This window comes from Sturnira hondurensis, unplaced genomic scaffold, assembly GCF_014824575.4.
Source record: "Sturnira hondurensis isolate 20B ecotype Veracruz unplaced genomic scaffold, ASM1482457v3 Scaffold0021632, whole genome shotgun sequence".
NCBI lineage: Eukaryota > Metazoa > Chordata > Mammalia > Chiroptera > Phyllostomidae > Sturnira > Sturnira hondurensis.
Window position 1 is genome coordinate 1366371 of NW_028094263.1, and position 25626 is coordinate 1391996.

Consider the following 25626-nt stretch of genomic DNA (forward strand, 5'->3'; position numbering starts at 1 on the left):
TTCTATAACGGAAAAATGGCTCTCTGAGCAGGGCTAGGGAGGCACCCTGATGAGCACCATTGATTGCATGCAGAGACTAGCATGTTTTGTGAGGGTTCTGCCCTAAAGCAGTGAGGGCAAAGGGCTACCATATGCCTGCAGTCAGCCTCAGAGTCAGGTCTTGGAAGAATTCAGCTCCACTCCTCTTTCTCTCAATGACCTTAAGCAAATATCCTCCCTCTGATCTGATTGTTCATAGCTCTGTTGTAACTGACTGTTTCTAAGTAGTATATGAAAAACACCCCTTGCCCTAGCTGATATAGCTCAGTGGATTGAGTGCGGGCCTGTGAAGCAAAGAGTCGCTGGTTCGATTCCCAGTCAGGGCACATGCATAGGTTGCAGGCCAGGTCCCCAGTAGGGGATATGTGAGAGGCAACCACACCTTGATGTTTCTCTCCCACTTTCTCCTTCTCTTCCCCTCTCTCTAAAAATAAATAAAATATTAAAAAACAAACAAAAATACCCATTTACTTCTTATACATTTTAAGTTGATTTTTTTGACAGAAAGAGAAAAACATTGATTTGTTGTTCCACTTATTTATGCATTCACTGGTTGATTCTTGAATGTGCCCTGACCAGGGATTGAACCGACAACCTTGGTGTTTCAAGATGAAGCTCTCACCAAATGAGCCACCTGGCCAGGGTGACAAATGTCCCTTTCCAAGAATTTTCCTCACTGTATGTCTGAGAAGGGAGCAATGTAATAAGAAACGTGGCAGTTATGAAGGAGAGGTGTGGGGGAGGGGGGAAGAGACTGCTGATAGCCACGTAAAGACAGCAGAGGAAGATGAGGGCAGGAGTTGTCATTTTGAAAGAAGAGATGACAGTGACTTGGAATATAATACTTCTATTTTGCCAATTAGATCCAATGCCAAAAGAAACCCAAATGGTAGCCAATACCAAAATATAAAAAAAAGGCTAATAAAAATTGTTCTAAAAATGACTGTTTCTGACTTTCAGATGGAAAGTGAAAATAAGGAGTGTGTTCTGAACTGCTGCACAGAGTGAGATTATTTTGATCACAACTAATAACCGGTGGCAGACACAGGCAGATGTGACCTTAAACAAGCAGCACTTTCCTGATGACAACCCCACACTGAAAAACGAAACCGGCTACTCTCCCAGCAGCTGCCAACAGTTGTGAAGGCCTGGCTTTCGGAAAGAATATGGGACAAAAGTCTTTCTTTGGATGACTTTGTTTTTAACTTGAGTCAAAGTCAAGAGCTAAAGTCAACTGGAAAGTCTTGGATAAAGACCCAGTGGCTTGATAAGTCAGAACGAATCTTATGTATCTTCCTTTTTTCACTCATGGTTTAAGAAATTCATTGATTGCTGACTTAATACCAGGCACTATGCTGGGCGCTTAGTCTGGAGACGTGAATGAGACAGGACACCTGTCCTCAGGGAGCTCGCTGTCTAGGGGAGGACACCAACCCTGAGACTGACGGTGGCAGGCAGTATGACCAGTGCTGTAGGAGAGGGGCCACAGGGGACAGGCACCCACCCTAGGCACGTTGCGGAAGTTCTCCCAACCCAGAGAAAAGAGTGGTGTGTTAGTTTCCTATTATTGCTGGAGTAAATTACACAAATTCAGTGGCTTAAACAGCAAAAGTTTAGCAGCTTCCAGTTGTAGAGATGGATTAGAAGAAGTGAGTCTTATGCAACTAAACTCCAAGCATTGGCAGGGCTGTTTCCTTTCAGGGGCTCTAGGGCAGAATTGTTCCTTCTCTCTCTCACATCAGGCAGTCCTTGGCTTGTGGCCACAGCACTCTCGTCTCTTCCTCCCAGGCCACACTGTCTCCTCTTCGGTGTCCAAGCTCCCTCTTCCTTTCTTCTGTTTCTTTCTTTAAAAAAGATTTTATTTATCTTTCAAGAAGGGAAAAGGCGGGAGAAAGAGAGGGAGAGAAATATCCATGTGTGAAAGAGAAGCATCAGTTGGCTGTCTCTCGTACATCTCCAAATGGGGAGCTGGCCTGCAATCCAGGCATGTGTCCTCACTGGGAATTGAACGAGTGACCACTTGATTCATAGGCCAGTGCTCAATCCACTGCGCCATAACAGACAGGGGCTCTGCCTTTCTTATAAGGACACTTGGGATTGCATTTAGGGCCACCTGGATCATCCCAGGCAATCTCTCCATCTTGAGATCCTTAACTTAATCACATTCTGATTTATTCAGTCATTTCCCTTTTGGCTTTAAATGCAACCTTAATTATATATTAAGGACCCATATACATTTGTATCTGTTTCCAGGCTGTGTATGTTGTTCCACTGATACCTGCCCATGACAATGCTAGAGGTTTTGAATTTTATTATAAGGTCTAATATCTGGTTGGGCAGGAGGACCCTTGTGGCAATTTTTTTTCTATTTCAGGAAGTGGTAGCAATTATTGTACATTTATCCTTCCATCCTAATTTGATTCTCCCTCTAATATTCATTTCAAGATCATTTTTACCTCATTCTAAAAACAAAACGGGGAGTGTCCGAGATCTTGTTTCCAAGCATTTGCCATCCGTAAACTCAAACTCATTAAAAAAAAAAGAACAAAACAAAAATCATGTTAGGGTTTCTAATTGTAATTGCTTTAAATATGAAGCTTACTTGGGCATGGACTGATTTACAGGAATATGGAGTATTACTTTACACATGAACTTATTTAAAGCAAATACATAAGTTTGTTTTAAGTAAACTCTATAAATAGAGATCATTTGTTTTAAAAAGTACTTTGGGGGCTCCTGTCTTCAAGGGCACCTGAATCTGCCTTTATTTCAATCCGCTTCTGGCTGTGATGACAAGCCACGCCGGAGCCAGCTGCCTGCCATCAGGAAGTTTGGCTCAGGCTGCAGAGTGATATTTGGCTCCTCATGTGTCTCTCTGTGGGTCCCTGACACACATTCCCATTTGATTACCCCCATTTTACAGAGGGAGACACAGGAGAGGTGGAGCGACTTGCCAAGATCACACTAGAGCTAGCAGACGCCATGCTGACCTGATGCCCAAGGTTTGACCAAGAACAGCTGCCTCTTATTCTGGTCCTGATCTTGGGCTTCTCGGGCTCCCTCACACAGCGTCCACATGCAGGCACCAGGGGTCACTTGGCGTGGGGGCTACACCACCGAGCCAGGCTCTCACCCCCGAGGAAAGAGCTGCCTACAGATGACAGGCTTCACTTTCTCATGAATATGCAGGTTGACAGCCTTAGGGATGTAAAATCATCTTTCTCAAAGGGAACAGCTGCTGTCAATTCCTCGCTCTGCTGCCTCGCTTCTCTGGGCTGCGTGTCTCTTCTTGTCTGACTCTGAGCCCTTTTTCAAAACCCAACTTAAATGCCACCTCCTTTGTGGGGCCTTTTCTGGTTTCTTCTTTCTTCCGAGACCCCTCCTTCCCACCATGGTGATTGTGACCCACCTTTCTTGAAATGCATCTACTTACTCACTGTGACTGTCCTCAAACAGTTAAGTAGATGACCTTTCTGAGCCCCAATTACTTCCTTTGTAAAACTGAGATAATAGCTGCCGTGATTTAAGAGAAATAACACATGCAAATCAGGACACAAAGTGGCATTATCACATATATCTGCACAGCCCTGAGCTCTTGTGCACAGATTTTATCTGTATGTGTTAGAGCCCTTGTGTGGGGGTCCGCCAGGCCTTAAGGGGGCCAAGGACAGAGTTCTCCACTGTGAAAATGGTGGACGAACTTGGTTTCTGGTCCCTGGAGCCGGCGGGTACCTTGACACTTTCCTAACCTTTTAGTTCCCAGCCTTGAAGGACACAACAAGGCTCTGGCGCAGGTGTCATGTTCCCAGATGGTTATGAGAACTTCTTGCCCTTGGTAGCTTAAGGGAGTGCACGAACTTTGAAAAACAATATTGTTTCTAGTTCCCTGCAGTCTTGCTTTAGGCATTAACAGTTTGTATTTAAGACAGCTGTTGCTTGAATAAAGTTGCCATAATGCCAGCAGACCTATGGTCCTCTCCATTATTTTAGTCCCTCGCCTCACTTCGTGATCACGTCTGCTGCAGCGGGCTGCGGCACCCTTGTTCTTTCTGCCTTACACAACAGTTATTTGTGTTGACCGTGGGCTCCTGTGGGAGGGGATGAAGGAAAATAGGGTGTGGGGAAAAGAAACAGGATTTGGAATCGAAAGATCTGGGCCTGCCCCTCAACCAGCCGTGTGACTAAGGACAAGGTATTCCTCCTCCCCGACTTTCTTCCTTTGTAAAAGGAGATACACAATAATACATCCCGTAGTCTTTTAATGTACATCAAAATAAGATGTACATCCAAATAAGATAATGGTTGCTACAGGGCTTAGAGATTGCCAAGGGCTAATGTCTTACTACCCAATTTCCCTTGTCTATTTCCCAAAACTCAGCACAGTGACTCTCTGGGAGCAGGAGGGGTGCACACGAGAATTTATTAAATGAGTAGACCTTTGCACTGACTTCTTTTGGTCTTCACACTTCCCCTCTGAGATAAGTCTCAATATCCCCATTTCAAAGATGAGAAAACTGAGTTTTGGAGTGGGTAAAGTGCTTCACTCATCCATTCAACAGACTCCTGGATGAGATACTATCATGCATCAGACACTCGGATAGTGGGGATCCAAAGACAAAATCCTCGCGCCTCACAATCCAGAGTGGAGGCACACAAAGATAAATATAACACAAGACAGATTATGAATTATAGCTGATATTTACTGGGCTGATATTTACTAAGTGCCAATGCAAACTCTTCCTGTGTTTCACTCATTCGGTCATTCCCAAACAGGCATTATTATATATCCACAGATTAGGCATGGTGATTGCTTAAGGTTTCAAAAGTACCAGGGGGCAGAGGCAAGATAAATATCCTGTTCGCCTCGTGGCAGAAGCCCTACCTCAGTCACCAAGCTCTACCACCTCTGATACTAAGGCAGCACACAGGACATTGTCAGAGCCCCAGGGAGGGACCCCTAACTCAGTCTGGGCTTCACTGGGTAGTTGGGGAGATTTCCTGAAGGACCGGGGGAGTTAGCTAAGTTGAGGTGCGCGGAGAAGGCAGGCCTTTGCAGGAGAAAGAAAGGTGAGGAGGCCCCCTGCTGGAGCTCTACGCTGCATCCCAGGCAGGGACGCCGGCTTGTGAGGAGGCTGCAGAAGAAGGCAGGGCCCAGTGTGGAAGGGAGAGAGATCCATACCCACAAGGTAGCTGAGGTTTGAAGGGCCCTGGCTAGATTTTTAGAGCATCCTCTGGGAGGCTGGGTAGAGGTGAATGAGAGGAAGAGAGACTCAGAATAATCCCGGTCCCAAGGTTCCGACTGCCCTGACAAGGTCTGGGGCGATGAGGAGGGGATAAGGGGCATTCAGAGGTTGGATTTTCCGGATAACTTGGAGACTGTTAAATAGAGGAGAGGGAGCACTTTTGAAGGACATTTGCTGTTCCTAGTCCAGGGGAATAGGGGTGATCTCATGAGGTCAGTTTGGGATGCAGCCCAGGCCTTCTGGCTCCCATTCCCTTGCCCTTTGGCCTCCTGGCTGGGACAGCGACGGCGTCCGCGGGCGTACCCCGAAGTCGCCAGGGAACGCAGATGCCCCGCCTCTCCGGTGTTGGTGGAGACTGCAGGGCGCGGCCCCAGGCGCGAGAGGGCGCTCCCGCAGCGGCCAGGGACACTCTGGCCCTGCCCGTCTCAGTGGCCTCGGAAGGTGACGTGGACACGGAAGTGGTCGTCGTCGTCGCGGCGGCACCGGTGGGAGCAGGGCGCGGGGATCGGAGTGCGGCCGGGCGGACAGCTGAGCGGCGGAGGTTTCGCACCTGGGGCGGCGGAGGACGCACACGTGGTCGGTTGGGAGCGAGTCCGCTGAGCCGAGGAGCGGCTTCTCAGGCATCCCCTGCAGGTCGGAGCCCCGGAGCCAGGACCCCGCTCAGCCGGCGTCACCATGACCAAGGCCGGTAGCAAGGGCGGGAATCTCCGCGACAAGCTGGACGGCAACGAGCTGGACCTGAGCCTCAGCGACCTGAACGAGGTCCCGGTCAAGGAGCTGGTCAGTACAGTCGCGCGAGGCCCAGGCGTCCACCCGCGACTGGTGCTGGCCCTTGCGTGGGCTGCTTCCTTTTTCATGCCTGTTTTCACGTCTTAAAATAAGGTGGGGGAGAGTGGGACTAAGTCCCCGGGGAGGCTGCGTCCGGCCCCAGCGTTCTTCCTGGGATGGACACGTGTCACTTTGGCGCAGTTCCAGAAGAAGGGGTCGGTGGGAGCCGCTTGTCTGGCACTGGGCTTTGTACTGGTCAAGAGGGAATCTCCCCGTGTCCTATTTGGGGTTTCTTCACAGCGCCCCGCTCGGTGCTCGACTCCAGGTAGGAGTCCACTGAGCGGCTGCTGGATGTATTCGGAGAATGAATGAACAAATGAATGAATGACTAGGTCTGAGAGGTAGGCGTCCGGGTAAACCGGGGTGTGGCCCAGAACCCGGCTTTCCTAGGAAGCCACCAATCCCCGTTGGCCACCTCAGCCCGGAGGCGTCCTTGAAGAAGGTGAGGTCTCAGTGCTTGGTTGGCAAGGTCTCTTGCACCGCAGTCCCGGGGTCCATCCCTCCAACCCCTCTACTCCCACAGTCCCACCCAGGAAACTGAGGCCTGTGGCCCTTGGGAGATTACACAGCTAGTGGCCAAAGCGGAGTGAGATCGTTCACCCCTGCTTTCCCCACACGGTGTCCCCACCTGCACCCTCCTCGCTGGCCTCACTTTGGGTGAGGTAGACTTTTCTCACTGCCTTTGGCACTTGACCCAGTCTGCCCTCCACCTTGGCTGTGTAGTATGGAGGTTAGCACTGGGTTCCCATTGCTTAAGAGCTGAGTGTCTTTGGCAAGCTAGTTAACTTTTATGCCTAGATTTCCTCATTTATAAAATGGTGATAATAGTTCCCATCTTGTAGAGGTTGGGAGGATTCAGTAAGATTGTAATGTGAACTATTTGGTGGGTAGCAAATGCTGATACATGGAGCCGGCAGAATGGCTTTCTTCCTATAATATCTAAAACATTTCTAGGTGGTCAAACTTTATTCCTGGGACTTTCTGACCATTGGAAAGTGTGGGTTGGCCCAGGGACCTTAACTGAGTATTTGGCTCCCTCCCCACCCCGTGCTCCAGGCATTTGGTCAGCACGGCATTGCCCCTAGGGAGAAAAAGTGTCAGTTTTGCTGAGCTCCCAGTCCTGAACCCCAGGGAGAATGGAGATGGGCTGAGGGGGCCTTGCCTTCACTCTGGCACTCATTCATTCCATTACTCGTTCAGTCGTGAATCAGCCATCATGTATATTGAGTGCCTACAAGGTCCGAACTAAGGAATGTGGAAAGTGCAAAGCTATAGTAGACACAGTCCCTGCCCTGAAACCTAATAAGGAAGGGTGCTAAAGAAAATGTTAGAAGTGCAAGGGAGAATTTCTAAGAATCTGTTTTCTTTCCTTGGCTGTCACACAGCCAAACCCCTGTTCTTTGCGTTCTTCCCTCCATTGTGGTTGACTGGCTCATTTTGCCTCTCCCGTTCCTAGGAGCATTATACTTCAGTGTCTTTTTTACAGGCCTTTCCTAATCACGGGAACTGGTAAATGCTTCCTTAGCAGATGTCACTGAATCATTCCATGTGTTGATTTGACGTTTTGTTCTCATTCCCTTTCCTAGGCTGCCCTTCCAAAGGCCACCATACTGGATCTGTCCTGCAACAAGCTGACTACTTTACCGGTAAGACGGACAAGCAAGCACAGTTCCTGCCAGAGCCCTGATACTTCATCTTCCTGTTTGGGGGAGTTGTGTCATAAGGCGTAATTTTAGGGTAGGCCTGTAGGCCGGCTTCATTGATATCTGAACGTGTTGGGGACAGAGCAGGGTGGTCCGCCTCCGTGGGAAGGGAAGCACAGGTAGGGGCCGCATTCTTTAGAGCACTGGGGAAGTCAGGCAACAGAAAACTAAAGTCAACGTCGGGATGCTGGCTAAGTCACTTATTGGGCTTGTCTTTTTTTCTGCCTTATTTTATTAGTTGAAAACTGGTGTACCTCCCTATTGCACAGAGAAATTGCATGGAGACCTTCGTAAACTGCTCTGCATTTCAGGGAGAAACCCGTTTCTTAACAGCCTCCTTCTGCATTGTTTGATGGGGCACAGGAAAAAGTGTGATTTTTTACAGGGCTTCTGTATCATTATCCTTTTGATCTTTTTTTGCTCAGCACATTCATTCTATGGTCAAACCCTTTTGATTTTTCTTGTACCAATTTTCCTTTTGCTCCACCTGTGTAGGCGCCGGAGTCATTCATCCCTTCAGCCTCTCCCGGGGAGCGGAGGCTCTCTCCTCTATAGCAGCGCTCCTCACAGTCAGGCCTGCGTACGTTGTCGCTGTCGCCTTTCCCATTCATTACCCTGGCGACGTCACTCCTTGCCATTCTCTGTTGGGCTGTGGCCCAGGAATTGAGTCTCAGAAGTGGGTGGTTTCTTCAGTGGGTCCTTAGTCCGTTCCTGGTATTCACCTGGACCTCACTCACTGTCTTAGCGTCGTCCCACCGCTCTACAGGGCCACGTCTACCACTGAAAAAGGCATCTGAGATCCCACTTCTTCCAGGAGGGATTTTGTGCCTAATTGGAGAAGGGCAGCAGTTCCTAGCCACCCAATGCCTGCTGTACTCTCTGTCACATGGCCACTCCACACTCCTGAGTGTCCTCAGTCTGAGTTCAGTTGTCTTCCTCTGCAGTGCAGGTCCCCTGGTGTTTGTAAGTCCCCAGAAAATGCGAATAGTGCCTCGTGAGCTGAAGCTGGAATGTCACCTCAGATTGGAGCTGAGAGAGGCTGAATGACAAGAGGGGTGTTTTGGCCTCTGCTGAAGAAGAGCCAGGATATGGGTAGGGTGGGCCTCAGCCTGTTCCGTCAGTCATGTAAAGGACATGACGCCTGTGTGGGCACCTGTGCGGGGTGCGACAAAGATAACAATAGCACCAGTTATTCAAGGGGTGCTTGATCTTTTTAGGAAAATGGTTGGTCTCACTGTGTTTTGACAACTCCTGTGGAAGGGTGACATGGGAGAACAAAGTGGGTCCCCAGTCGCTCCAGTAACAATGTGAGGGATAGGTGAGGGGGGGAGCTGTGGGTGAAGGAATGCACATTTACCTGGTGCCTACTTCGTGCTTGGCCCTTTTGCAGACGCAGCTCACTATTTACCACCAAGGGTGATGTTTGTTGTGTCCATTTTCATCTGAGGTAGAATAGCTGGTCAAATGGAGAGTCAGGATTTACACACAGAGGCCTCCGACTTGGGGGCTCGGGACTGCCTCATCAAGGTGTGTGAGCCCTGGGCTCAGAGGTTCTCTCCTCGGGTCCTAGGCGGACTTCTGCAGCCTCACTCACCTGGTGAAGCTGGACCTGAGCAAGAACAAACTGCAGCAACTGCCGGCTGACTTTGGCCGTCTGGTCAACCTCCAGCACCTGGACCTCCTCAACAACAAACTGGTCACCCTGCCTGTCAGCTTTGCTCAGCTCAAGGTAAGGACTCGTGACCTGATGTTCACGGCCCGGTGTGGCAAAGGGCTCAGGGACTCGTGGAGCATGGCTTTCAAAAGGGCTGGCTGCTAGAGGTGCTGCCACATGGTGTTCCCTGCGGCTGGGACACACAGGGGCTCTCTTCCTACTCATTTTGTTTCTCTTGGAGGGACCCTGTGTGGGAACTTAGGCTTAGCCAGCCTCTCTGTTCCTTTAGAGCCTGAAGTGGCTGGACCTGAAGGATAACCCCCTAGACCCTGTCCTGGCCAAAGTGGCAGGGGACTGCTTGGATGAGAAGCAATGTAAGCAGTGTGCCAACAAGGTAAGCGCGGAGCTCCCCGTGTCTCCCTCATGCACTGTCCTGGGACTTGCCTCTGCCTCCTCTGTTTTCCCTCTGAAGGCACTGTCGCCACGTGTTGATGAAAGCGCTCGGGTCTCAGTGATATGCGTCTGCTATGAACCTGGCAACCAAAGGGACTTTGTGCCTATGTTTACTTTGCACGTAGTAGAACAGCGCCATCTCTGCTGTGCTGCGGGACTTCAGTTCGTAAGGAACCAGGACCTTCCGAGGTCCAGCATTTCACTGTCCAGTGTTACCTGAATGGGACAAGAGGGTTATGGGCCGCAGGAATTCTGAGTCGCAGCTGTGGTAGGAATTTTGATAATAAAGGTGTTGGTGAATATTTGTGAGCTTATAGCTATTAAGCAGACATACCCTTTGCAGATCTGGCATTTGATTTCAGTCGAGTCATTTGACATCGTGAGGAAATAGAGGCAGCATGGAAGGCAAACATTGCCAATAACCTTGAAGAGGCCACACGAGGCCCGTAAGAACAGTCCTAGACCCACCTCTCAAAGACTCCCAACTTTTCCCCACCTGTAGTCACTTTTCCCCACCGGCTTTAGAATGGATTGCTGAGCACCATATGACTTTGGCTATGTTTAGGGCGCATGGTGAATGAAAAGGACTTAACTTTAAATCTAGAATTAATGTAAGTGAAACATGTGTATGATGGGTCTCTGTAGATCTCAAGAGTAATGGCCCTTCCCTTATCATTAGCCCCGGGCTTCTTCGATAGTCGTATCATCCATACCACCCGTTGTCACAAGAAATCAACAACAAAGCCAAGACAGCCAAGTAGCCAAGGCGACAGTTTGCCCTTAGCTGGGAACAGTGCTGGTGGTGAGGAAAATCCTGTCCTGAAAACATGGCACTTCAGGAGTGATGGGTGCTTCAGAGACCACAGTAGCTGCCAGGGACCACTCTCCCTTTGCCCCGCATGCTCTCTGTGCTTCATAGCCCCCCAGGCCCCGGGGAGCAGGCATTCACATCTCTGACACGAGAACCCTTCCCTGTGCACAGGCCTTTCACTTGTCCATGTGTTGGTTCAACAAGTAATGCACTGAACTGTATGAAATCACTAATGTTTTATAGTTTGTGACTTTTACAAACGATTTTTATTGAGTGCAAAGGTCTTTAGCCGCATTGACACATACCTTCCAAAGCCCGGCAGCTCAATGCATTATGGGTGCGGTCATCAAAGCTGAACCACCAGCCCTGCGGGGTCTGAGCTGTCTTCCCGCAGCACCCCTTCAGGCACTGCATCGGGGTGGCATGGGTCCATCAGAACGAGTTCACTCGTCTCCAGGAGCTAGTTTAGGTCTCAGCTCATGTGCTCATGGGCTCATGGGCTAGTCCTGGAAACTCATCAGTTTGGCACACAGTAAAGCACCTGTTAAAAACAGCTGGTTAGTGCAGCGGTGTTCCCCAAGCACTTACCGTTTGCTGTGGACTGGGAGAGGGAGGTAGTCTGCCCTTGAGGACTTACTGTCTGGACTGGCGGAGTCTCTCCCGTTTCTGAGCTGGCTATGTTTTCGGATAAGTAACTCCTGATGTGGGGGAAAGGGGCATCTCTTAAACCTCCCAGCTTTTTACGTAGTCGGCCGTATACTCCCTAAAACCAACGGCATGGTAGGTGCTTATTTAAAATTCAGAGTTCAGAGCAACACGGGGACTTCGAACTTGGGCTGCCTGTCTCCATCATGCTTTCCCTTCTTCCAGATCCCATAACCCCTTGTTGAGAAGCCGATTTTTAGGAAACTGGATTCCCTTCAGAGAGGTCAGGCTCCTGCGTTACAGGACAGGGTCCCTTGTGGCTTCAAACTAGGCTCTGGGAAGGAGCTCCTTTTGCAGTCTGCCCCTGAGCCCTGTCGCAATGGGTGCGGAAGTGCCTACAAAGTAGAGTCATTACGTTTGCATACCTGTCTGTCCTGTAGGGTCCCTAGTGCGCTGGGGACCATGGGCAATTTGCTCTCACAATCTCGAATAGTTTAGGTTTTCCTCTCCTTTTCATTGATGTGGTAAAGATGATAAAGTAAAAAGGGGGTAGGATTTATTGAGTCCATATAATGCCGAGGGTCATGTCAGGCAGCTAGTACAAGTCCTGTAATTTAATCTGTGCAACAGGCAAGAGAAGCCTTATCTCCATTCTCCAGGAGAGAAAATCTGCTCAGAAAGGCTAAGCCACTAGCTAAGGTCAACTGTGAGTAAGTAAGTGGCAGGGTCAGGGGTGTGTTGAGCTCCAGGCTTATACTGTGTCCCCAACATCTAAGGAATCCCAGCTTCTAAAAGATACAGACCTTAAAAAAAAAAAAAAAAAGCCATTTACACTCCCCGCACCATGCCTGTCGGGAGACTCTCCAAGGTTGTCTCAATCAGAGGTCCACCCTGACGGAGCTAAGGCGGGCGGGTTCGTGGGGCTTGGGCGCCAGGGGGTTGTGGGTATTTGGCAGAGTGGCCCTGCCCTTTCTCCTCCAGCTCCCCAGCCTCTGCGTGAGGGAGTGGAACAGGCTGTGGTTGGGAACTCGGAAGACTGAACTCCCAGCTGTGCTGCTTTCTGACCGTGCGGCGTGGGCCCATTCGCCCCACCAGAATCTGTTTTCTTCCTTTTTAAAGGGGCACCCAGTCAGTTGTTCACCAAACATGTACCAAGTGCCTAGAATGAGCTAAGCTCTGCGCTCGCCTACAGACGGACGGTAGACCCTACCCTTAGGACTCCTGGTCCCCAACTGAGCTACATAAGAGAACTCCCCAGGATGGGAGGAGGGGAACCTGGGGTAGCCGAAGGAGGAGGGTTGGGGAAGTGTCTTGGGGGAACTGGTGCCCCTGTCTGTCAAGGAGTTGCTGGGAGAATTCTACGAAATCCTGCACATCAGCGACCGTAAATGGCAGGATTTTTTACAGATTCCAGTTGTGTTCACAAACATTTTTCCTGGTGGCTCTAGGGAACCGGGCTCATAGACTCTTCTCCAAGGTTGGCACTGAGTTAGGCCACAGAGAGGATTCTCTCCATTAGCTGTGCACGGCTGTCGGGCCTGTGGTGACCTGGGGTCCTGGGAGTGGCTGAGCACCCCCCACTGCCTTTGCAGGTGTTACAGCACATGAAGTCTGTGCAGGCGGACCAGGAGCGAGAGAGGCAGCGGCGGCTGGAAGTAGAACGAGGTAGGTGGCTGTCCCTTCTCGTGTCATACTCCTGGTCCCAGTCCCAGCAGCTGGTTCTGCTTCAGGAGCTGGAGTCCCGCAGAGGAGCTAAGTGGGGCAGCAGCAAACGGCGTGGTGGTAGACTGCGTCGTCTTTGTCCGACGCACCCATCTCCAGTCCTGGTTTCTGCACTGCGCCGCAGTCACGTTCAGCTGCTTGTCTCCCTGTCTGCTTGGAGGATTAATAGGCATCTCAAACTAAACACGGCTAAAACACGTCCCTTTGGGCCCCTCACAGTGTTCCTTCCAGGAAATCACTATCCCTGCAGTTACTCAAACCAGAGATTAGAAAGTTGTCCGTGGCTCCTTTCTCCTGTTACTCCTGTGTCCATCCAGCCTGCCAGCACGTCCTGTGTGTGCGCACTTCTCCACTTCCAGTGCCACCACCGAAATGAAGCCTCCATCCTGTGGACTACCGTAGTACCTCCTACCAGTGTCCTGACACCATGCTTGTGCCCTCTCTGCAAAGTCATTCTCCTCCCAGCAGCCAGAGAGCTTTTTAAAACAGATCAATTATGCTGCTGTTTGCTTAGAACCCTTCAATGGCTTCCAGCTGAACTCAGAATGAAGTTCAAACTCTGTAACGTGGCTGACAAGGCCCGCCGCAGCCCCAGCCCTCACTCCCCAGCCTTGTTCCATACCCACACACAGAGAACTCAGTTCACTTCACCCACACAGGCCTCCCTGTTGCTCCCACACACCCAGCACAGTCTCCCCTTTGCAGCTTTGCTTGGTTTCCTTTTCCCTCAGATCTTTCCAGGGCTGGTTTCAGGTGATTCCTCATGTCTCTGCTCAAAGTTGCCTTAGGTTAACCCTAACCCTTTCTGAAGCACCTGAACAAGAATAGCCACCCCACCTAGCATTCTCCATCACATCTTCTATTATTTCTTTTGACACACATCACTGTCTTTTTTAGTATTTTTTAGTATTTGTTCACTTGTTTGTCCCCTTCTCTAGAAAGTAGGTGACTTAGGCACTGGAACCTGGCTTGTCTTCACTGCCGGATCTCGAACACGTAGAATAAGGCCTGCCACGCTGGCGCTCTGTCGCCTGGCTGGCTGACTCCTGAGCCCCTTACTGAAGGACTCCTGTGGTTGGAGGAGGGATGTGTATGGTCCTTATTGCGGGCAGTCCCTAAGACCAGAACTCCGAGCCATGACCGTCCCTTAGACGTGCATGGCTCCTGTGACGCCGTGTTTACTCTGACCACTGCTTCTTTTACTTCGTGACAGCATGTTCTCTCGAGGCTGAGGGTAGGGTGTTCCTGGCATCCTCAGTGCCCAGCTGGGACTTAGAGCTTGTTTGTTCACAGAGAAGCAGTGGAAAGCTACCATACTTACAGTGCTGCTATTCAGCTACAGGATGGTTCAAATAGGCTTTTGGCCCCTAAAAGGACATTTAGCCACCATTTGTGGCCTTCTGGCTGTGGAAGAATGTACTTCAGATTTCCAAATAACTAATTTGGAAAGCATTTTTGGAACCCAGTCATTTGTGAGTTAGGTACTGCATGTAAATGTCCTTGAGCAGCAAAGTAAATCGGAACGAGTTAAATCTAGACACTACAAACTGTTCGTCTCGCTGTTTCAGAACATGTCCATCATCTCCAGCCCTGAACCTGAGTGTTCACTTTCTCTTCTTACTGGCCCTTCTCAAGCCACCTTTCTTTCCACAGCTTAGCGGGGTGGGAACACCCTAGACTCAGCGCCCCCATTGTTTCTTCGCTTTGGAGCTCAGCTGAACGAGGCTGTCGGTTGCTGTGCTTTCTGAGTCAGTACCTAGTTCTAGAGTAGCTCCCAACACATCACCCACACCTGTCTTATGTCCCTCTTGTTACCGCACCCTAATCTCTGCAGCTTGTGGCTGGAAACCTCTTGAGGAGTCCACTCAGCAAACTCTGAGAGCAGCTATTTTGCATGGGGGTAGAAACACAGCTCCTTCCTTTTATATGCTGTTTGTGGCCCACGGCCTAGGGGAAATGAGGCTGAAGCCATACTTTCAGCCACTCGGGGAAGCACACCGGAAGGCGTGTGGGGAGAAACCATTGTGGGGCACACTTTTGTGTAGAGGCTGAGAAGAAGCGGGAGGCCAAGCAGCGAGCCAAAGAAGCTCAGGAGCGGGAACTGCGGAAGCGGGAGAAGGCGGAAGAGAAGGAGCGCCGGAGAAAGGAGTATGATGCCCTCAAAGCATCCAAGCGAGAGCAGGAGAAGAAACCCAAGAAGGAAACAAACCAGGCCCCAAGTAAGTTTTCCCTCGGCTGCAAGGCCACGGCACAGCGCAGTGGGGGAGACTCACATGCATGTTCAGGCATGGATGAGTGAGCGAGCGTGCTTGCATCCCTTAGTCAGATATGGTAAACCTGGTGGCCTGGGAGTACCTCGGAGGGTTGGCTTACCAGGAGTGTGGGGCGCTCCTGGGGAGCAGGTGCCCAGCAGCATGTTTCCCCAGAGCCACAAGTACAGGGGTGTTGGTCCAATGTGGCTGAGAGCATTATCAGAACAAGGAGTTGCGCTGCTTTGCCAGAGTTAGAATCTGAAATCACTGAGAAAGGTGAGGGTTGCACATGGTCACGCACCCTTAAAAGTCCATCCCATCATCCTAAGTGCACTGGGGGTTTTGAGTGCATTGGCTGTCTCAGTAAAGCCAGCACTGCCTGTGGTTTCTCTGGAAGTTGGAACAGATCACTCTCTGCTCGAACACCAAGGAACCATGTTCAGGGAGCCACGTTGTATAGAAAACTTACTGAGTTTTGCCTCAGTGTGTCCAGTTGCATTTGTGTAGCGAAGTGGCTGCATGTACTTGGGAGGACTGTACACCCTCTGGGCCGAAGGGGCCCCAGGGGGAGAGTCACCTGCGAGGCTAGGGCCCTGCTCCCCTGCTCGCCCTCACTGGCCTTGAGCAAGTTGCCTGACCTCACAACCTTTTTGCTTCTTTGTGCAAAACTAGGAGCCTGTCTCCTTTCAGAGTAGTGATAAGATGAAGTGAGAAAACCTATGTGACAGGATCATGAGTTCTCGACATGTGGGTCCTCAGGGTTTAAAAAATTTTGCCTAAAAATCTCAAAATTATTTTTTAAATTATAAATGTAACAAACATGTTCATTGCAGAGAATTTAGAAAAGTCATCTCTCTATATATCAGAAAATGGCAATCACTTCTAATCCCCCATTCTCAGCAGTAATCACTGTTAACAATGTGGCATATAATGTTCCAGGCTTGCTTCTTACATTCACCTTGTACAGGGTGGGGCAAAAGTAGCTTTACAGTTGTTCATAAGGAAAATAATACAACAATTAATAATACTGTAAGAATAAACTGTGTTTTGCCTACTTACAACTGTAAACCTACTTTTGCCCCCATCCTGTATAATATTAACACTGATATATCTCAAAGGTGTTTCCCCAAGTGGGCAGCACTGTGCCCATGCTCGGTGCCTCCTGACAAGCCCCTGCCTCCATCCCAAGGGGCCTGACCATCACCATGTCTTCGAGAACTTAGGACCCTGGGGACTGTGGACACAATGTGAGACGTCCAGAATGAGTTCCAGTTTTGAATGTCTCCCTTGAGACCCAGGGAGCTTCATTAAAGAGGACGGGTGCACATGAATCCGCAGGGAGGAGGCTGGCATAGCTTGGTGGAGCGTGTGGGTGTCCTCAGACTGACTGAACTTTTTTGTCTACTGTGACTCTGTCACTCCAGAATCCAAGTCTGGCTCTCGGTCCCGTAAGCCACCGGCCCGGAAACACACCCGGTCCTGGGCTGTGCTGAAGCTGCTGCTGCTGCTGCTGTTGTGTGTGGCCGGCGGGCTGGTGGTGTGCCGGGTGACGGAGCTGCAGCAGCAGCCCCTCTGCACCAGTGTGAACACCATCTACGACAATGCGGTCCGGGGCCTGCGCAGCCACCACATCCTCCAGTGGGTCCTGCAGACCGATTCTCAGCAGTGAGCTTGTCCTCAACACCGGCTGCCTCCCAGCCTGGGAGCTTGGATTCCTATGGAATTGGGTTCTGCTGGACACAACCTCTTTTTAGCGTCAGACCTACCTGCCGTCATTAAATGGCTGCTCATTGGTACTTGAGAACCTCCTCTTTGTAGGACTTCTTTGTTCCTTAGTCAGGGCTCCCTGGTGGAATAAGAAGTGGAAGTGGGGAGAGAAAAAACCTGCATGCCTAAAGGAACAGGCTTGGGGGTGGGGAGAGGGGAAAAAGCAGAGCCTTTCTAGTTGTCACGCAAAGCCGTGTAAAGGCAAGGCTTGTTTCTACTAAATGGTCAGCTGTCACTACATTTATAGTTTTGTATGTCACAAACCTGTTCTTTCATCCCTCCCTGGGTAGCCAGGGCAGATCAGGAGGCAGTGGGTTGTTGGGGACTAGGGAACACCATACTCGGCAAATATAGCCTAAATAAATCAGAGAGGAGGGGCACACATGTTTCCTTAAGGGTCTCAGGCATTCATTTTGATGACCACACAAAACCTCAAGCTCAAAGGGACTTTAAGACTGCCCACTCCAACAAAGCACTTGCTGATAAGAACTTGAGACCTTCCATGACTTGCTTACAGTCTCCCAGTTAGTTTGAGAGAGCCGGACTTCCACTCCAGTATCCCTTTTTTCTCTCCCATCATTTTGCCTTCCTTATAATGTCCCAAGAGAACGGAACTCACACCAGAACCGAGTATCTCAGCCAGAGTGTGGAATCTTTCATGTAGACAGATTCATGACTCATAGAAATCTCACAGCCACGAGGATCTCAGATAGCCCCTGTGTAGTCCTGCACCCAGTCACGTGGCTTCCCTAAAATGCCTTGATTTTGGAGCACTAACTCTCCTCCATTGCCAGTAGACAAGGCGGACCTTTGCAAGCCACACTGTCTATGACAGCTGTTAGTAGTCAATGTGACTGAGTACCTCAAAGGCAACCTGAAAACTCAAGTGTCAGAGACTGAGGCTTAGGATTGTTTGATTCTGGACCTAGAGCCACACTTAGGCAGTGAAGGGAAGGCATCAGCTAGTATCACGGCATTTGACAGTGGGCAGGGACTGTAATCACTAGTGCAAGTAGGGGCAGCACCGCCACTCTCTTGTCTGCCGGGGTGTTTTCTTGCTCAGTAGCCTCCCTTGCTCCATCTTTGACAACAGTGGGACGAAGGGATCAGGAATGGCCATGTCATGGTGCTCACTCACTGAGGTCAGATGGCGAGCTCCTCGCCTCTCACCCAGGAGAGCGAGAACCTGTTATAACCCAGACACGAAGAGGATGGGTCCAGCTTCTAAGCCATAGTGGCCCAGTTGGATAGGACTGCCACTTGTGACTCTGATACTGGAAGAAATGACTTTGCTCCCCGAAGGATAGCTCTGCTGTGTACCCCCCCACCTTACTTGGTATCACTACACATTCCTTTAGTCTTCCTCCAAGCTCCAGAGCCATTGGTACAAATGCTTTATTGAAACTAACCACGTAGTACATAAAATAAGACTGAGATACAGAAGTCGGCACAGTGATCAGACCCGTTCCCTGGCTGGTTGAGGCAGCCCCAGTGTGTCCAAGGCTGGTGCACACCCAGCCTAGTAAAGTCGGTCTGCCAAGGGCAGTTCTCTCAAGGTTCTTTTGGATTTCTACAACTATTAAACATGTGTCTGAGCAGTCTGTCTGTGTTCCTTTGTGTTTTGGGGGCTGGCTGGGGCAGAGGCTGGGGTAGGAGTGGCTCGTGCACAGCAGCTGATTTTTGCCAGGAGTGGGGCACTGAATGCTGGTGAAAGGCAGATATCCCAGCCAGCTGACAGGGAGACCTGCAAAGATCACGACACCTACCAGTCTGTGACGGACCTGACCAGGCCCGTGCTACGGGAAGCACTTCCCATCCCTTCACTGTAGTCATGTCCCGAGGTGGGTGAGGTGGAAAGCTGTAGCTTTTTGTCTTGTCCCCGAGGGCTAGCTTTAGTCTGCACTGTCCAAAGAGAGATCTGGCTGCAGTGCGGTCATCTGAAGGTAGACACGTCTGGACAGCTCTGGTCCAACACGGCGGGAGGTGGATGTTATGCCTTCCCCACGGCGCACCTGTATGTCTGCAAGCAGATTCTGGCGTTCTTGCTCTGAAAAACACTGCCTGTAAGCCTGAAAGAGGAAAATGATCTCTTAGTACTGCACCATCCACAGTCATCCCCCATTTATGAACAAGAGTGAGGTGCCCCTGGGGCAGGGAACGAGAAACTGTCCTCCCACCCTGCGTCAGTGTTAACTCGGGTCTCAGCTGACCTGCACCATTGACCTACAAGGCTCTCTCAGGCTCTCACAAATGCTACCCATGAAAACCTGTAGGAGTCCCACTGAGGTCGCAGGGCCCTGGGCCGCGGCCCCTGAGCAACATACCTGGGCCAAGAGCTGTGGGGAGGGATAGGCAGCCACAATGGCACTGGCCATTTCCAGGCTGACGCGGTTCAGCTGCTGAATCTGTCTCCTCCAGACCTGAGCAAGTCCCCTGCCAGTACGGTCTACCTTCGCCCCTCCAGTCCAGTCACTCTCCAGGCAGAAGGAGAAACTAGTTTGATCTCGCAGTTTCCTGTAAACAGCACAGATGAAGAGCTGAGTCACTGGTTAGTGTCCTGTACCTGTCCCCTTAACTGGGGACTTAAACCCCTCCCTCCAGTGACTTTGGAAGAGGTGGACAGGTTGTATCTCGCTCACTTTGATCCCAAGCAGTGCCAGTTGCAGGTTCCCTTAAAAGCAACATCTAGTCCTTCTCATTAACAGAGAAGGTACCAGAAAAGCACGAGAGTCTTTTATGTTGAGATGGGCTGCATCGACCAGAGGCAGCACACAGGGTCAGACGTCGCGGACTGGGTTCCTGGCAGTGTGCTATCTGCTCCGCTTCTTCCAACTTGCTAGGAACTTGTTAAGTCTTTTCAGGCCTCAGTTCCTTCGGGTAGAGAATGAGGGACCTGGACTAGACTGTCTCTGAGTTACTAATTTAAAATTCTGACTATGAACACTCCTTTAGCTCAATAGGCTAAAAATTCCATTTTACAAGAGCCTATCACATTGTGACCTGACCTGTAATGAATCCTGGCAACCTGGCCAGCTGGTGACCGCCACCAACCGGCAGAACACAAACCCAGAAGCTACAAGCAGAATGTCTGAAAGGGACGGGGCTGGAGGGCTCTTCCCCAGAACCCCCAGCATGAGGTCAGCTCCTGCTTCATGCCCAAGAGACGATGGACTGACAACGCAGTTCAGGGGAAAGGGACATCTCTGGACCCTGGAACCGCTGTACAGGACGAGACCCAGCAGTGGGGCTGGGATTTGCTGGGGCACTTACTTGAAGGGTGCTTCGGCCACAGCCTTTGTGAATGCGCATGCGAAGTCGGCCAGCTCTTTCCAGCTCTGCACAACTCGAGCCTGGGCGTCGGTGTGTAGCTGCAGATCAACCAACGCCTAAACCCAAAGGCAGAGAGACTAGAGTGCAGGTGAGACTAGTCTGAAGGGGTTCTCCCCTCCCTGTTCACTGAGGCTGCACCCCAGCCCCTCGGCTCCTGTTTGGCTCCTTCTTTCCTACCCAGTACCAAGGCAGAGTACTGGCCGGCAGACATTTCACTCTTTCTCCATAGCAACTTGGGTTAGATCAGAGTGGGTGCCCAGCCTGCCTCAGGCAACAGGATTTCTTACCTTTTCCATGTCTACCCTGGACACTGTGGGCCCTGTGTTGGCCTCTGGTGGTTTATTTTTCTTCTTCTTGGCCTGTTCTCTGTTTGCCACTCCCTGCTTCCTTCTCTTTGGTGTATTCGGGGCACTGGAATGGGAGGAAATCAAAGAAGGGCGGCGCCTTCAGGCTGAGCTGAAGCAGAAGAGGCATGAGAAGACTGGACCACAGCATCACACAGGGCTTGGCAGGGATGCTCTGTGGCAAGGGACCCAGATCTGGGATGAATATATTCACCCCTGATGGCCCAAGAACTGCCCCATTCAATGCTAAATCTCGAGGATGAATCCAAACCTGAGGCGTTTCTCGGGATCCACAATCACCAGTGACAGAGCTTTCCCTGCTGTCCTTGCCGTGATGTCAGTTACAAAGCCCCGAAGTGTTTCTTTCCCGTCCTCAGTGCCACCTGCACTTCCCTGCATAAAGGGGCAGAAACCGCATTAATGCTGCCCGTGTGCCATGCCTCAGTGCCCACCCCTCCAGCTCTGCCCACCTGCTTGAAGTTGTGGACCATGAACACAAACGCCTCTGCCAAGAGCAGCACCAGGACCACCGGCTCCTCCACCCAGCCCTCCTCTCCATCCTGCCAGGGCACCTGGAACCCAGCAGAGGCAGACAAGTCAGCAGGTGTTTACCACCTGCGAAACCCAGACCTTCTGGGTGAAAGACCTCAACCCCATCAGCCTAGCCCACGTCGCTTTATTCTTTTTCTTCCAGAATGAAGTCACGGTGGCAAGAACCAATAACCTACGATCCTGTCCCTCCCCAGTCTCAACTATTCAGCCTTGGTATATTGCACCTCAAAGGTGGTGGATAATAAAAGAACTTTAGTGAAATGGGCTGAGAAAATTATGAGATCAAACAAGGGAGCAAAAAAATATTGTTTCATCTAGACTCTTGAAAATGCAGGGTGGAATATTTCGGATTCGCAGATGAGACGGACGAAAGGTACAGGAGCTATAGTACCCTGGGGAGCCTGGGCCAGGAGGGAACATGTACCCTGTGCCTACCTAAGAGCTCAGTGCTTGGTTATCTCATTTAGTCCCCAAAACACAGGGGCGGGGTGGGGAATGAAAGGCATATAACAGTGTTCTCATTTTATACACGAGGCACAAAGTGATCAAATAATTCGCCCAGAGTCACAGCAATAAAGCCACAGGCTCTGATGCAAACACAAGCCCATCTACTCCCAAAGCCCACTGAGAATAAGGAAGCCTGTGCAGAGTCCATTCCCTCTGGCCCACAGACCCACTCTCCACCCGCCGCCCCCCTCCAACCCTGCGCTCTCTACAGCCTACATCACAGGGTCCGCATGCACTCTGGCTGGGAATGGCTCGTGGAAAAACCAGCAGGAGATTGGAGGGAAGGATACTTGAGTCATGGTATTTCTTCCCTTGGCCCCTTCCCAACAGGGTCACAGGATTTTCTACACTCCTCTGCTGGAGGTCAAGCTTCTTTCAAGATGATCCTCTACATTTCTATCCTGGATTCTGGTAACCACTTCCTCCCCTCACCCCTTCAGGCCTAGGCATGGTAACAACTATGATAACCTGGTGGTACCCAACCTGGGTGACTTTCCTCCCACAAGGAACATCTGCAATATCTGGAGACATTTTTGATTGTCACAACTGGGAGGAGTGCCACTGGCATCTAGTGGGTAGATGCCAGGGAGGCTGCTAAGCATTCTACAACACATAGGACAGCTCAGCACAAGAGAACTGCCTGAAATGGCAACAATACCTGAGAGGGAGAAACCCTGAGTTAATGCTGTTATTACCCTGAAATACTGCATTGTCCTTTGTAGTTTCCTTGTACCCTGCCCATGCCTTGGAAAACAGTCCCTTATTAAATCCCCCTCAAATTATCCTGAGTGTACCATCTGCGTTCCTGCCAGGGCCTTGACTGAGGTGTATGAGGGGAGGCGGGAGGGAGAGGATAGACAGAGCCAGAAAAGCCCTACCACAGCCGGCCGAGCCCTCCTCCTCCTCCAGGTGAGGCTGCACGGCACGGCCTGGGCCTCAATCGCACAGCAGCACTCCATGGCCTGCAGCGCTCCGAGGAGCTGGCCCCCACCGTCGGTCTGTAAAAGCACTGCAACAGACAGAACAGGGGCTGTTAGGGTGGCCCAGGAAGCAGAGGCCCGGCCCAGGGTGAAGACAGATGCTGGGAGGACCTGGATCCAGCACCACCACGAGGTGTTTCAAGCCCTCCTCCGGCTTCTGGGTTTTCGGCCTGCTGACCAGTGCTGCCTTCTTTTTCCTTTGCGATTGTGTCAGGGCATTTTCCTTCTGGCTTGCTTGTCCCCATGGCTGGCATCCCTTTGAGCCTCTCCTCTGGATCTCCTGACTGTGCTTGGCTCTCTTCTGAGATGGAGGGACCTCAGCATTTGTTTTTGTTACCATTAAGTTGTAGCTCTGGAGAGGGCCGGAAGCTTGGTAGGCTGGAGGCGGATGGCATGCACTGTCTACTCCAGGGTCCTTGTTATTTGATGTACACCTCTCCGAGGTGTAACAGAGGGGATCATCACAGGTTTTTGGAGACCACTGTTTCTTCCTGTCACATGATGCTCCTTTGTTATTTTTATGATCCAAACCACGTTTAACTGGGGAGCTAGAGTCCTCGGGGCTCAGCTGCTTGTGGGTCAAAAACTTACATGTGAGCCTCTCAGCCAGGGGAATAAGCTGCTCCTCATCCTCACTTCCACTGCTTAGCACCCCGGCTGACTGTGTTTGTATGACAGTTTCAGCTGTACCTGGGACAGGTGGTGGATCTTTCAACCTTGGTGATGGAGGACAGGAGGTCTCAGAATCCGAGGTATCGACCACCACAATCTTCTCTTCCCTCTGAGGCTGCTTTCTCATTGTTGAAGATGGTTTCTTCTTCAGAAAGGTAAACACTGGCAACTCCTCAGAATCACTCTCACTGGATTCCAGTGAGAGCGACAACTCCTTTAGAGCCATCAATACGTGATATCAAATTAATTCTCTAAAAGACAAAGGAAGGTGAGACAGACTGTGGCATTCCGTTCAGTCCACTAGATGTGTCCTATGGCCAAGCATTATGGAGCTAAATATAATACAGAGAAACAGAGACATGAGAACTGTCCCCAAGACACTCAGCCTGGAGCTCAGAACACCTATGCCTGTAGTCTCAAATCCTCTCTAGGTCAAGGTGAGATATAAGCAAAGTGGACGTTAATAATACAAGATGTTAATGAAATAGTAGTAACAAGATTCACCCCACCTCCTCACACTGATTTTGCATTTGAAATGGAGATGACAAACGTAATTCTTTAAAAAAAAAATGAGATGCCTTAAAATGTATCCTTTTAAAGCATTCAGTACAATGTTTCTTTGTATATTCACATGGTTGTGCAACCATCACTACTAATTCCAGAATATTTTCATCAACCCCAGAAGAAATCTCATAGCCATTAAGCAGTCATCCATTTCCCTTCCCCTCAGCCCTTGGCAACCACAAACCTATTTTTGCTTGTTCTAGATGTTTCAAGTCAATAGAATCATACAGTATGTGGTCTCTTGTGACTGACTTCTTTCCCTTAGCAGGCAAGGTTCATTTATGTTGTAACATGTTTTAGTGCTTCATTACTTTTCTTTTTCTTTTAAAAGACTTCATTTTTAGAGAGAGGGGAAGGGAGCGAGAAAGAGAGGGAGAGAAATATCAATGTGCCAGATATGCATCAATTGGTTGCCCCTCATGTGCCCCCAACTGGGACCCAGCCCACAACCCAGGCACATGCCCTGACTGGGAATCAAACTGGCAACCTTTCAGTTAGCAGGCCAGCACTCAATCCACTGAGCCACACCAGCTGGAACTTCATTGGTTTTGATGGCTACATAATACTCCACTGTATAGACATGACACATTTTGTTTATCTTTTCATCAATTGCTGGACATTTGGTTTGTTTCCATTTTGGGCTATTATGAATGATGCTGCCATTGCCCTGGCCGGTGTGGCTCAGTGGATTGGGTGCCAGCCTGAGAACCGAGGGGTCACTGGTTTGATTCCCAGTCAGGGCACAGGTCTGGGCTGTGGGCCAGGTCCTGGGTTGGGGGGTGTGCAAGAAGCAACAACACATTGATGTTTCTCTCCTCCTCTTCCCTTCTGTCTAAAAATAAATAAGTAAAATCTTTTAAAAAATAATGCTGCCCTTGGACACTCATGTAAAAGTTTTTGTGTGGATGTGCTTTCAGTTTTATTGCAAACGTACACAGGTGTGCAACTGCCGTGTCGTGAGCAAGAGTCATTCTTTGAACAAATACATACTAACACTGGAGGTGTGAGTCAGGATAAGCCATGTAATTTTCTGGGCCTCATGTTCTTCTTTAGTAAAACAAAACAAAACAAGGATAATGACAATGCCTACTTTATAAGGTGGTGAGAAACAAAAGAAACCATGCATCTTCTACAGCGCTTAGTTCAATATCTGGCACACAGTATGAGCTCTGTAAAGTAGGCTCAATGACTAGGGAGGGACCTCATCCCTGTAGCCTCGCAGGGCCTCGGTAGACTCCTGCAAAATCAGGGAGTGGGACGGGCGGGCCCTGCAGGGAGCGCTCCTCTTCCAGCAACGCTCCTCGGTTCATCCGCACACCGTGGCAATGGACGCCCAGGCCACCAAGGCCCTGTGGAGCAGTGCCCAGGAGGGAAGCCCAGCCTTGCCAGCCCAGCCTTGCCCGCCCAGCCTTGCCCGCCCAGCTTGACCGCCCAACCTTGACCGCCCAGCCTTGACCGCCCAGCCTTGACCGCCGCGTCTGTATCGGCAGCGGCTTGGGTAGAGCCAGCTCACCTCCAGCTTCTCCCGCCATTCTTTCAATGGCCAAGCAGGACCCGGAA

The 25626-nt window shown here is 50.5% G+C and overlaps 2 protein-coding genes across 2 annotated transcripts; one reads left to right on the top strand and one right to left on the bottom strand.

Annotated features, from left to right (window-relative positions):
• Positions 1-5721: 5721 nt before the first annotated feature.
• LRRC59 (leucine rich repeat containing 59) lies at positions 5722-17151 on the top strand. Its single transcript, XM_037033591.1, has 7 exons — positions 5722-6062; positions 7697-7756; positions 9384-9542; positions 9757-9861; positions 12969-13041; positions 15144-15317; positions 16775-17151. Exons 1-7 carry the CDS (start codon positions 5958-5960, stop codon positions 17017-17019), a joined length of 921 nt encoding a protein of 306 aa, XP_036889486.1. The 5' UTR covers positions 5722-5957; the 3' UTR covers positions 17020-17151.
• Positions 17152-18496: 1345 nt separating this feature from the next.
• Positions 18497-25624, bottom strand: EME1 (essential meiotic structure-specific endonuclease 1). Its single transcript, XM_037033590.1, has 9 exons — positions 25580-25624; positions 22942-23753; positions 22729-22859; positions 21262-21363; positions 21063-21184; positions 20735-20858; positions 20388-20503; positions 19442-19631; positions 18497-19186 (listed from the first exon to the last, which is right to left on the bottom strand). The coding sequence occupies exons 2-9, from the start codon at positions 23726-23728 to the stop codon at positions 19010-19012; spliced, it is 1749 nt and encodes a 582-aa protein (XP_036889485.1). The 5' UTR covers positions 23729-23753; positions 25580-25624; the 3' UTR covers positions 18497-19009.
• Between the last annotated feature and the right edge of the window lie 2 nt (positions 25625-25626).